Source organism: Monodelphis domestica, chromosome 1 (assembly GCF_027887165.1).
Source record: "Monodelphis domestica isolate mMonDom1 chromosome 1, mMonDom1.pri, whole genome shotgun sequence".
Lineage (NCBI taxonomy): Eukaryota > Metazoa > Chordata > Mammalia > Didelphimorphia > Didelphidae > Monodelphis > Monodelphis domestica.
The window spans coordinates 282,926,244-282,939,384 of NC_077227.1; the positions used below are offsets into that span (position 1 = coordinate 282,926,244).

The 13,141-nt window shown below is 39.9% G+C and overlaps 1 protein-coding gene across 1 annotated transcript in view; it reads left to right on the forward strand.

The window, feature by feature from the left end:
* Positions 1-8,252: 8,252 nt before the first annotated feature.
* The window catches only part of PLEKHD1 (pleckstrin homology and coiled-coil domain containing D1), a 39,427-nt gene continuing 34,538 nt past the window's right edge, over positions 8,253-13,141 (forward strand). The window contains exon 1 of the mRNA XM_001378654.4: positions 8,253-8,902. Coding sequence (XP_001378691.2) covers positions 8,754-8,902 — 149 coding nt within the window. The 5' untranslated portion in view covers positions 8,253-8,753. The remainder of the gene's footprint in view (positions 8,903-13,141) is intronic.

Consider the following 13,141-nt stretch of genomic DNA (forward strand, 5'->3'; position numbering starts at 1 on the left):
ATTTGGAGTTTTCTTGGAAAAGATATTAGAGTGGTTTGCCATTTATTTCTCCAGCTCCTTTTACAGATGAGGAAACTGAGGCAAACAGAGTGCAGTGACTTGCTTAAGATCACAGAGCTAGTAAGTGGCTGAGACCAGCTTTGAACTTGGGAAAATGAGTCTTACTGACTTCAGACCTTGCACACTATCCACTATGTCCCCTAGCTTTCCTGAACATCTTTACAGAAACTTTATAGAGAAAAAAGATATGTTTGCTTATGATAGATTTAATGACAGAAATTTCAAATCATAATAAAAGATGAGAAAGCAGACTTTAATAAAGGGGACAGACAGAGGGCATCATCTTGGAGTAGAGGTGGCTTAAAACCCCATTTTAACTTCTAACTTTAACCTCCCAAAGTATTGTACTGCATGTTGGCAAGACAGTAGCCAGACATGCTGGGTTCTTAGCTTCTCCCAGTCTTTGCTAAGACCTTTGAACTTTGGATAAAGGAGCATTTAGGGGATAATGTCAAGAAGAAACAAGAGAGTATCAATAAAAATAGCAGAAGAGAGGAGAAGAAAGTTGAGAAAAATACACAGACAATCAGGGCAGTGTGGGTACTTTCTGGTTAAATTTTAAATAAAACAAGGAAGCATAGACAACCAGTACAGTTTTGGAAATAATATATTAATTTTTAAAGCAAGCAGCATGAAATGAAGATTAATGGATTCACAAAGAATCTACTTTGTGTCCTGATTTATGTGCTCTGCTGTGAGAATGGAAATGCCTTGGGGGGTCTGTTTAAGTTCCTAACCAAAAAAGTTTTCTTTAATGGCTAGACCAACTCTCAGCTCCAAAAATAATAACATGCTAAGTGATTGATTTAAAAAATAAGAATGTCTGGGAATAAGGAGAAGAGCAGAAAGAATACTGTTGAGCATCTAATTTTTTATATGCTTTGGATCTTGTTTTATTTCCTGCCTTAACATCCAGATTGGAAGTTCAGAAGAAGATACAAACAAGCAAAACAATGTTGCTGCTTTCCTGTTAAATTTTATAGGAGGTCTCTAGAAACCCTTAGAAACCAATGTTGAGCTAATATGGGAACTTTCTGATAAGAATGGGCTGCTCTGGATCTTCAGTAAGGCTTGGGGTCCAGATTAGCTTTCAGATTCTTAAGCTGGCAGCATTATAATACCTTAGAGGAATTAAGTGAAAGGAAAAGGAGGAGGAGGAGGAGGAGGAGGAAGAGGAGGAGAAAAGAAGAAGAAGAAGAAGAAGAAGAAGAAGAAGAAGAAGAAGAAGAAGAAGAAGAAGAAGAAGAAGAAGAAGAAGAAGAAGAAGAAGAAGAAGAAGAAGAAGAAGAAGAAGAAGAAGAAGAAGAAGAAGAAGAAGAAGAAGAAGAAGAAGAAGAAGAAGAAGAAGAAGAAGAAGAAGAAGAAGAAGAAGAAGAAGAAGAAGAAGAAGAAGAAGAAGAAGAAGAAGAAGAAGAAGAAGAAGAAGAAGAAGGGAGGAGGAGGAGGAGGAGGAGCAAAGAGTGGATTTTTCAAGGGTCTGGAAAAATGTAAGCTACTAGGTGGTTTGATTTAACATTTTTTTTAACTAATTCTTTCCAACTTCAACAGGTCTAGTCATCAAGATCAATGCTGTAATACAACAATCCAGGACAATTCTGAGTGACTTATGACAAAGAATGCTATCCACCTCCAGAGAAGGAACTGTTAAAGTTGGAATGAAGATCAAAACATGATTTTTCACTTCTTTATTTCGGTTTTCATTTGGAGGTTTTGGTTTTATAAGATTACTCATTTACAAATATGAATAATATGGAAATATGTTTTGCATGATAATACATGTATAACCCAGATTGAATTGCCTGCCAGCACTGGGAGGGGGAAGATAAGGGAGGGAGGTAGATAAGTTTGATCATATAGCTTAGGAAAAACTTGTGTGGAAATTTGTTATAATATGTAATTGCTAATAAATTAATTTAATTTAATTTAAAAATAAATAAATTTTTAAAAGATCTATGCCACATGTGTGCCAGTGGATTTCTGTTGGATTTTTGCTGGAACTTGACAGAGAAAGCAGAGAAAGAGGATTTCATTTGCATGCTTTGGAACCAAGGAATTTGTTCTTCCTTCTTGAGACATCTCTCTGTCTTTTCTCCATCCTACTGCTGCTGGCCAGTTCATCCTTCTAACCCAGTCAAAGGGGAAGGTGATTTGTGCACAAAGATTCACTTTACAGTTTAGGCTAATTCCCCTTCTCTCACAGGATGAGAGGAATTCCATGTTATTGACTTCATGCCCTATATTGAAAGTTAGAGATGTTAAATGGAGATCTCAACCTGCAGAACAAATCAGGACCCCCAAAACCAGCTTTCTTTGCCCCTGAGCAGTGAGGCAATGGTCTACCATCCTTGGGAAAGATGGTATGACTGTTGTATCCTGGATGTTGGGAAAGGTTAGACTTAATGAGATGGTAAAGTTGGAGTGAGGATGGTATGTGATCATGTGGTAGAAAGAGCATTGAAGTTAGAGTTATAGGACCTGGGTTCAAATTCTTACTATGTTACCTCTGTAACCTTTAGCAAGTCACCAAATCAAGATTTCTGGGCCTCAGTTTTATTCTATGGAAAATTAGGTTGGACTAGATGAAATCTAATTCCTTCTGGCTTTAAATCTTTTGAAGTCCTGAAAGAAGCCACCCTGTCTGAATTAGCCTTTGTTTTGTTTAGTGAATGGAGAACCTTTTTTTAAAAGTTATTTTTAACTCTTATTATTATATCACCTACATTACCCAATGTCACCACTTCCCAGACATTCCATACTCTGTTGGACAGCTAAATGTTACAATATATAGAGCACTAGGCCTGGCATCCGAAAGACCTGAGTTCAAATGTGACCTCAGACTTTTACTAGTGACTGGACAGATCATTTAAGCTGTTTGCTTCAGTTTCACAACTAAAATGAGGATAATAATAGCACTACCTTCCAGGGTCATTGTGAGAATTAACAGATAATATTTATAAAACACAACACAGTTCTAGGGAACACTATACAAATTCTAGCTATCATTATTATGATTATTCCTTAGCTACTCAAGCCCCTTATAGACATAAAGTAATAGTATTTAGAACTGAAAGGGCCTTGGAATCCAGTTCAATCTTTATTTTACTGATGAACAAATGAAAGTTCAGAGAGTGTGAGTGATTTTCTCAAGGTCACACAGGTGGTTATTGGCTCAGATCAGTTTTGCTTAAAGGGACTTTTTTTAGCCAGCAAATAAAAATGTAGTTATGAAGTATGCACAATTTGCCTCTGGTTGTAGAAATCCTAAAGAGGTGAATGGTAAAGCTATTAGACTAATTGGTGTAATAAGGGTTATTGACCCTTATAGATTATTGGTATTGGTATAGGTATTACCAAAACCTGTGTTCTGAGTGAACAGGCTGTTGTTTTGGACAATTATATAAAAATATATTTATTGTAAGTATAAAAATTTTAGAGGAAGGGATAGAAAAAGGAAAACAGATAGAAAGGTATTTCTTATATTATGTAGGTCCCCATACTAATAAATCTTAACTATAGCCACCCAACCAAACTGGTCCATGAGGACTTTCTTCTCCTTTGACAGAGTCAAAGCTATCCTCTCTTTCTATGTATCTAAAACCCCCAAATCCTTATCTATCTATCCTAATCTAAATTATAAACTTATAAACAAGAATAATAAGTCAGGTTTCTCTTTTCTGCTGCTCAGATGTGATTTCCAACTGGTCAGAAATTCCACTGCTTCTCCACTCTAATAGGTCAGACTTTGCTGCCATCTATTGGGGCAAGCAAGGTACTGCACCCAAAAATCTCCTATGGCCTGATAAGAAAGTTTGTTCCCAGGATGTAAATTCACCAAGATTTTCCAAACCCACAGAGCCTCTCTTTGGATCAGCTTCCTTGTTCAGGTCAGCCCCAAAGAGTGAGCTGTTATCAATCGCCTTTCTCAAAGCTCCTTGAGAAAATTCTCTCCCATAAATCATCTCTGAGATTCCATTCAGATTTAAAGAAACCCAACTTATTGATCTCTCTTATGTATCTATCAATAAATTATGCTACTTGACTATTTCCTAATAAACTCAATTAATTAGTGAATACTCCTCTACATTGGCCTCAAGATAAGAAGATTTGGATGAAAGGAGAGTTCATGGGAAGCAATCTTGCATAAACTCAATGGAGATCAATATCTCACATCATAAAGATAATCTTTAAGTGGATTCATGTCTTATACATGAAGGGAAGCAACAAACAAATTAGAGGAGCAAGGAAGAAATTACCATTCAGCTTGAAGGAAAAGATACATGATCAAACAAGGAATAGAAATATCAAAGAAAATAAAATAGAGAAGTTTGATTACATAAAATGTAAAAGATTTTGCATGAACAAAACTAATGCAGATAAAATAAAAAGGGAAACAGATAACAGGGGAAATCTTTACAGAAATTTTCTCTGATAAAGATCTTATTTCCAAGATATATAAGGAATTAATTAAATCTTATAATTCCTCAACTGATAAATGGTCAAAGAATATAAAATGGCAATGTTCTAAGGAAGAAATCCAACCTATCAATAGCCATATGAAAAAATTATCCAAATAACTATTTATTAGAGAAATGAAAATTAAAATCAATAAATTGATTCCACCTCATACTCACCAGATTGACAAAAATGACCAAAAATAAAGAGAGAGAAATGACAAATATCAAAGGGACTATAGGAAAACAAGTGCATCAATGCACAATTTGTTGGTGAAACTATAAATTGATCTAGTCATTTTGGAAAGCAATTTGGAACTATGTCCCCCAAAGTCACTAAATTGTGATTTCCCTTTGACCCAGTATCCAAGGAATCAAAGAAAGAAGAAAAGGACTGTGATAGAGACTGGCACTAGAGGAAAAGTGCCAGACTAAAGAGTATATGAAATTGATCACCTCAACGGGAGAGGGTCCCGAGGAGTGAATATCTGGAGGAGAGAAGACTCTGGTGAGGAGAGCAGTGAGGGTCTCTTGGTCTTGAAACATGGAAGAGAGAAGGTGGATTAAGACTTTCTCCTGAGGGTTACCCATTTTTCCTGCTGGTGACTGGAAATCTTTCCCCCCAACACTTCCCAATTGAAGGGACTTTCTGAAGAGAAACCTGAGCAGACTTTACCTCAGCTCCTGTTGCCCAGGGGTGAGTCAACCTGACTTTCTCTCAGGGGGCTTAGGCTGCCAACGCCTGAGTTCCCCCCACAAACTTGAGGAGGGAGGGGAAAGGGTTTAGATAGAGACAGGGACCCCCTTTTCCCACTTTCCTCTTCCCATTCTTCCCTGCCTATTATTCGTTTTGTATTACCTGATTGAGTTAACATTAAAGTTATCTGTTCCCCAAGCTGAGTGTAAGTGAAAGGATCAAGGGGAAACATTTCAGTCTCGTAGTGGAGGGGAGACAAGAGGGACAAGAGCAAATTGGGGAGAGCAGCTTTGGCTAAGGAGGGAAGGCAGAAAGGGGAAAGTCTTCAAACCCCCTCTCCTCTCTCTGAGCCAACCCGTTACATCTGCTGTCTCCCCTGAACCCCACTTTGAGAAGGGGGTTCTCCTCTCTTTCCCTCTTCCCATACCAAAAGCCCAGACCTCCTCTTGGGGGTACATTCCCTTCTTTCTCTTTTTTATTTTTTTTAAACAGGACCCATAAATCCACATTTTTTATTTTGTTTGTGTATGTGTGTGAAAGAGAGAGAGAGAGAGAGAGAGAGAGAGAGAGAGAGAGAGAGAGAGAGAGAGAGAGAGAGAGAGAGAGAGAGAGAAAAGAACTGAAAACTAAGGAGGTGCCCATCAATTGGGGAACGGCTAAACAAATTATGGTATTTAAATATAAAATTATTGTGTTGGAAGAATGATGGCTTTTGGCTTCACAGAAACCTGTTAATATTTGTATAAAATGATGCAAAGTGAAGTGAGCAGAACCAAGAGAACAATTCATACAATAACAACAAATTAGTAAAGACAAAAATCTCTGAGAGACTTAAGAATCTTTATCAATCAATGACCAACTATGATTCCATATGTGTAAATCTTGAAATTTCACAGACTTATGAATGTTAAAAATTTTACTCCACATTGAGGAATCCTCAAATACCCTACTGAGAAACATTCCTCATTTTGATGTGAGAACTCGCCAGGATCAGAAATGGGAGGACCTCTATTCCACCCATACTTAAGAATGCTTTAGGGCAGAAAACTCCTTGCTAAACAAAGAAAGTATGCTTATGGTGGGGCAAGGAGTTCTTTGAGCCAGGCCTGTTTTTAGAATTGATACAATGGGATGCTAGGTACCTAAAAGGGTCGGGCAAGTTTTCTCTTAATGAGATTAGTTGACTCAGCTGTGTTTTCTCTAGTTCAGACTTACTGAGGAGATTGGTCGACTTAGCAGGAATTAGATGGGCAGTCCTTTGGAAATCGTCTACAGTGATTGGTAGATGTAGGGACTTAGGGGAGGTAACATGGGAGAAAAACTCCTATATAAGAAAAAGCAGAATCTCTTGAGGAGATATCCTTTTGGAGAAATCCTTTTGGAGGATCTCTGATGAGGATCACTTGGGAAGAATCTCTTGAGAGAGGCTCTGGAGAAGGGAAGCTCTTGGAGGACAATCTCTAAGGAGGTCTCGCTGGAGCTCTCTCTGGTGAAGTCAGCTGAGATGGAGCTGGCCTGGTATCACTAGAATCCTTGTTTAGGCAGACCTTGTGGTGAGTGTTAAAAGACTGACTGACTGATTCTCTCTCTCTTAAGACTCAGGTCTAGGCCATATTGGCTTGAGGTCTTTCATAATTATTCCTTTCCTACTCTTTCTCTCTTTCTCTAATTCCTCATTATTTTATTAATTAAAAATCTCTATAAAACCCAGTTGACTTGGGTATTTGAATAATTGGGAATATTTCCCTGGCGACCACCTTATATTTGATTTAAAAACCAAGACACTGTAGTGAAACATATTTTCTGCGGTCAAATTTACTCACCCTCTCTTATATCTATCACAATTTATATCTTCCAGCATTTTAACTCACTACAGTTTAAGACATCAACCATTTTAAATCTCACATATGTCATGATGAAATATGACAGAGGTGATGGACTTAGAGGGTAGACTGAAGCATAATTTTTGGACATGGCTAGTACACGAATTTTTTTTTTTGCCTGACCATAAATATTTGTTACAAAGTTTTGTTTTTCTTTCCTCCCCCTAGGGGAGGTAGGGGGAGACAGGACAAAGAGAAAATTGAGGGTTTTTTTTTTATTAACTCAATCATTAATTTTAAAATTAAATTAAATTATATATAAATTAAATTTAAAATTTTTACTGTTCAATCCAGTAGGGTCGAAGTGATGTGAGGGAGAGGATTTCTAAGAATGACTGAGATATAAAAACAAAAGGCAGCAATAATTTTAATGTATTTTAAAATAAACCGAATGTATTTAAAATAAATGATGAAGTTAGATTAAAACTGTAAAGCCCCAACTGGATCTAGAGATGGACGGTGAGCTCCTTGGAAGCTTTAAATGTTTTTATTTTTCTTTGCATCCCTAGCATTGTGCCTGACACAGTAGGCACTTAATAAACGTTTGTTGATTTACATGAAGAAGGAAGAGTGAAGGGCAACTCCAGCAGCTATCCTTCAAGGCAAGGCTCTTTTCTTTTTTAATTAAAATTTTTTAATTAATATTTTATTTTCCTCCTCAATCACATAAAAAAAATTATTTAACCTTCATTTTAAAAAAAAAATTGAGCCAAATTCTCAACCTGCATCCCTCCCTTCCCTCTTCCCTGAAGCAGCAAGCAATTTGGTATAGATTTTACATGTGTAACAGTGTAAAACATCGGAAAGGTTCTTTCTTAAATCTCTCTATCCAATAAGATTAAAGTTTCCCCCACGACCACCTCCTGATTTTGTTAAAGTAATTGACCTGAGTTTGCTCAGCAAATTCTGTAACTATCCCTCATTGAGACTCCGTTTCCTCATCTCTCAGCCATAATAATAGATGGGGGAAGGGGGGATAGACCTTGAAGTACTCTATACATTTCGACAGCTATTTTCATAACGCTGGCAGTAAAGAAATCCGTGATCTGACCTTCTGATAGCGGGAGCAGAGAGATGTTCAGAGACTGGCTCAGGGACTTTGATTGGAGCATCTAGAATGACTTACCTTTTACTCCTAGCCAATCAAAGGCCACCAGAATTAGGGTGTGCGCATGGTGGGGCGGGGCGGGGATGGGGGTCTGGGAGTGACAGAGGAGAGATGTTTGGGTGCGTTGATACTACTAGACTGACAAAACGCTCGAGCATCTTTTTCTACAAGCTCCCAACTGGGATCGTTTCCTCCCCCTCCCCCTCTACCTTCCCCATTATAATAGATTAAAGAGCCTGGTTTACTCCATTTCCTCTGGAGGGTGACTGCTCTACTTTTTCCTCCGTTCTTTGAAAAGCTCTGATCTCCCCGAGGCTGGCTGTCGACCTTTTTGCTTTAATGCACCAGCCTGTGAGAGGAAACCTCGCTCATCTCCGCACCCGGGAAACACGTATCGACTATGCCTTGAACAGCCCGAGGCTCTCCTCACTTGCCTCTGGCTCCCCGCCGTCTTAGACGTCGTTATTCTGGGTTGTGGCCTTCTGCCACCTCCCCGAAGCAACTAGATTGAGGGAAGTTTTGGGGAGGGGAGGGGGAAATTCCTCTGAGATAAAATGTTCGCTTCCAAATCCAATTCGGTTTCTCCCTCCCCTTCCATGGAACAGGCAGATGCCGATGCCCTGGACATCAGCACCAAAGTGCAGCTGTATGGTGTACTCTGGAAGAGACCCTTTGGGAGGCAGTCAGCCAAGTGGTCGAGAAGGTGAGATCTGAAGATGCTTGGGGATTCCGCTGGAGTGAGAGTGATGGTGAGGGGAAGAAAGCAAGGGCTTTCTCCAGAAATGGGGGTGGGGTGGGAGGAGAGGGTGACGAGAGGTTTTGAGGGAGAGCTTCCCTTGGTCAGACAATAAACCTGGAGTAGAGACACTTGACTTCAGTTTCAAGTCGGCTCTGCCCTTGTCTTATTATATGACCTTGGCTTGTCATCATTTTCAAGTCCTCAGTTACCCTTTCTGGAAATGAGTTTCAACATTCGGCAGTCTCTGTTTCCAAGTACTCTAAGATACTAGAGTAAAGAGAATATTGTGCTTCTAATTAAGAGGATATAGAGAAATTGGAATCCAAGGGCCAGCCCAAATGCAGACATTTGTTCAGCTATGAATTGGGGTCACCCCATAAGGATGGGTTGGGCTGAGAGCAGTCTGCTTGGAGGGGATGGAAGGAGACTTTACCATCTCCTTGTTGAGTTGGAAGAAATCTTGTTCTTTAGTGGGAGAGGGACCCTCGCTGTTAAACTACCTCTAGATTTCATTGGTTTCATAAACCTCACCAGGCACCAATATGTCAGGGTATGTCCATATTTGTTGGTAACTGTCTGAACCAGAGCCATTACCAGGAATCCTGGCACCAAGGGCAAATTCAATTAATGGAGGGGCAGTAAAGACAGACTTTAGAAGAGAGTCAAGCAGATACAGTCTTGCCAGAAGAGGTGGTAGCCTGACCTTTCCCCTGAACTCCATCAGTCCAGTACCCCAATATCTTACCCTCTCCTGGGGCCTAACTTCAACCTCCAAACCCCACAGGGGCAGGGGTCAACAGAGGACTCTGAACAAAGAGGAAAGGGACCTGAGGGTGGCTTCCATCCTAGTATAAAGAAGTGCCCCCAATTTAGGTGACTGACACAAAGCAACCCCCTAAGTTTAAGTTCCAAACTGAACAGTTCAGTCTTCTCTCTCCTTCCATGTGCCCCCAAATCAGTTCAATCTCTTAGGCAAAGGATTGACAAACTACAGTATTTGGAGGAGTCTGCCTGGGAAAGTAATGTTTTTAAAAGGTTTGGGATGGAGCAAAACTGAGACTAGTTTGCCACCCCCACCACACACACACACACACACACACACACACACACACACACACACACACACACACATCCTGTTAGGAACCTTTGGAAAGGTAGACATAGGGCTTTGGAAAAGTCCGATGGAGATCTAAAATAAAGTTCTCCTGTTGTTCCATGGAGGCAGCCAGAGAGCTGTCTGCTCTATTGACCATATGCAAGTTGGATTAGCAGAGTGGGCTGTACAAGCTGGAGGTTTGGAGTAGGGTTTTCTGTGAAATCAAGAGGCTTCCATGCCTTCTTATTGCCAATCTCTGTCTCTTTTGGCTTTTGAATACAGAAATTGGAGGTATGGAGTAATTTCCTCTGACCTTCTGAGGCCAAACTGTTCCCATAATATGCAAAAGCAGGACATTGACCCAGGACATCTACAGAAAGAATCCTATCTACCCTCTCTCCAGAGATGATACTATCATGCCTCATCTAGTCCCGGTGTTAATGCTTCTCTACCTTCTGACTAATGTCCCTTACTTATATTTACACTTTGGGTTCCAATAATCTCGGCGATCTTCTGATAATATCCAATCCATACATCTAGAGCTGGAATCTCCTTTTTTCAGATGAGGAAACAGGTCTGGTGAAATGAATTGACCAAGATCACACAGGTGGCAGAATTGGGATTCAAACCCACCAATTCCAAATCTTCCATGTTCTCTCCACTGTACCATGATGCCTCATGATTTCACCGACATTATATTGGGCAGAGGGAGGGAAGGACCCTAGTACAGATTGGCCCCAGCACTTGACTCCCACTAAGAGATCATCCCACCTAATAGACATCAGTATCCCGTCAAGCTGTTTTTGGAAAATAGAGAGAAAGTTTTCAATCTACAAATATAATCATCTGGGTTTGGGAAAAGAAATAAAAATCTTCCCAGCAATGTCAGACTTAGACCAGGGATGTAGAAGAGATTCAGTCTCCCACTTTGTAAAGTGGAGCCACTCTGCCCCCTTTCCCTCTCCCCATGGTGAACGTTAGCTAATTAGTGACCACAGACAACTGCAACAAGCAGTATCATCAGGACGATCGATGGCCTCTTGACAGGGCACTTGCCTATAAAAGGTTTAGTGCTTTGGTGTGTTAGGGGAAAACATAAATAACTAATGGGACTGGATGGATCCAGTGAGCTAAGCTGCTTTCTGCAACTGTGCTCAATCCTCTTCTGAAACTGCTTCTGGCTTGGCCTTCTTCCTCCTTGGCAGATTCAGTAAAAAAGTGACTGTTCAAGTCTATCTTCCCCATTTTCTCCCAAGACTCACCCCCATGATAAAAACAATCAGATGCTCATTACAATACTTTCCCTAAAAGCAGCAAAAAAAAGAGACAAAGATAGAAACAGAAACTGAGAGAGACAGAAAGACTCAGAGAGAGAAAGAAATGGAGAGACAAAGAAATGGAGAGAGGGAGAAACAGAGAAAGAGAACTACAGCCCAAGCAGTTCTACATTTGTGAGGATTAGAAGAGGAGGGCAAAGGAGACTTTCTTTTTGTGATTCTTTTATTTTCCAATTGATAGGGGGGGAAAGGACTAAATCTGAAGTTATAGAAAGGTTGGAGGAGATGCTGGGAAGTGAGAATATGATAAATTTATGTTTGCATCATTTATAAAACTTTTCAACATGTGTGAAGGAAGGGGCAGCATGTTTTAAAGAAAACCTTGCTGAAGGATTTTGGGGGGTCAAAAGACTTGAATTCAAATCACCATTTTTCCCTCCTTTGCTATTTGATATCTATATGACAACTCCTCTAGACCTCAGTTTCCTCATCTATAAAATAAGAGAACTAGGCTCAGTGACTTCTAAGGTTTCTTCCAGGTCTGCATCTAAGAGTCTGTGAGCTTCTAGGGTTGTGAACAACAGGAGAGATGGGTACAAATGGGAATGGCATGATAAGAAAGATCAGCAGTGGAGGAAATACAAAGATCAGTCCCAGCCTAAATAAATGAGTCAGCAGACTGTGCTGGGGCTGGACCAGCAGCAAAGCATCCTTTTCCTTCATGAGTAAGCAGTTCCCAGACATCTCTGATTCTGCATTCCTCTCTGGTCCCTGCACTCTCCTCCCAAAACTTCAATGGGGGTGGGTAGCAGTCTCTTCTTCCCTCTCTTATAATCTGGGAGATAACTCTGAGTGTACACAGAAGGGGATCAGCCTTGTATATTTGAAGTATTCGTGGGGCAATGTTGAGTGAAAATTCCTCTTTTCTAGGGAAAGAGTTTTTTTACTAGTGGAAATATTGTTATAATGAGAAATAGAGAGAGAGAAGAAGGGAGGTCTTTGGGCTTAGAAATTCTAATGTCAACTCTGAAATTTAATTTAACTCTATCTAGTTGCAAAGCTGCAATATCAAACTTCTCCAAAGGTCTAATTAAGGACCCAGATCTTCTTGTAAAGCTTTTAGTCCATCTTCAGGACAATATCTATTTTTTAAACCCTTACTTTAGAATCACTAAACTAAACATTGGTTTCAAGATAGAAAATGGGGGTTAAATGACTTGTCCTGGGTCACACAGATAGGAAGTGTCTGAAACTAGATTTGAACCCAAGACCTCATACCTCCAGGCCTGACTATCCACTGAGCCACCTAGCTGCCCCGGCATATAACCCTTAATTAATTCTCAAGCTACAGAGTCTTGTTTTTTCTTTCCCCTTCCAATCTGCACACCCCCCCCCCAACAATTGGTAATTTGATTTGGCTCATGAGCACATGCATAGTATTTCTCCACCATACACCACCACTATTAGCAGAGTTAATATGATGGCTAATAATAATAATTACTACTATTAGCAGACAGCTAGGTGGTCCAGGAGATAGAGTGCTGGTCCTGCAGTCAGGAAGACACAAGTTGGAATCCAACCTCAAATACCTCCTGTGTGACCTTGGGCAAGTCACTTAACTTCTCTTTGTTTCTATCCAGTGGAGAAGCAAATGGCACATTACTCCAGTATCTTTGCCAAGAAAAAACTATGGGTAGTATGGTCCACAGAGTTGCAAAGAGCCAGATACAACAGACTGACCAACAAAAATTAATAGTTAAAAATGTAATACGGCATTTATCTTTACTAAAAATGGTCTTTGCCTATTCTCTGTGACATCTGCTTTCCCTA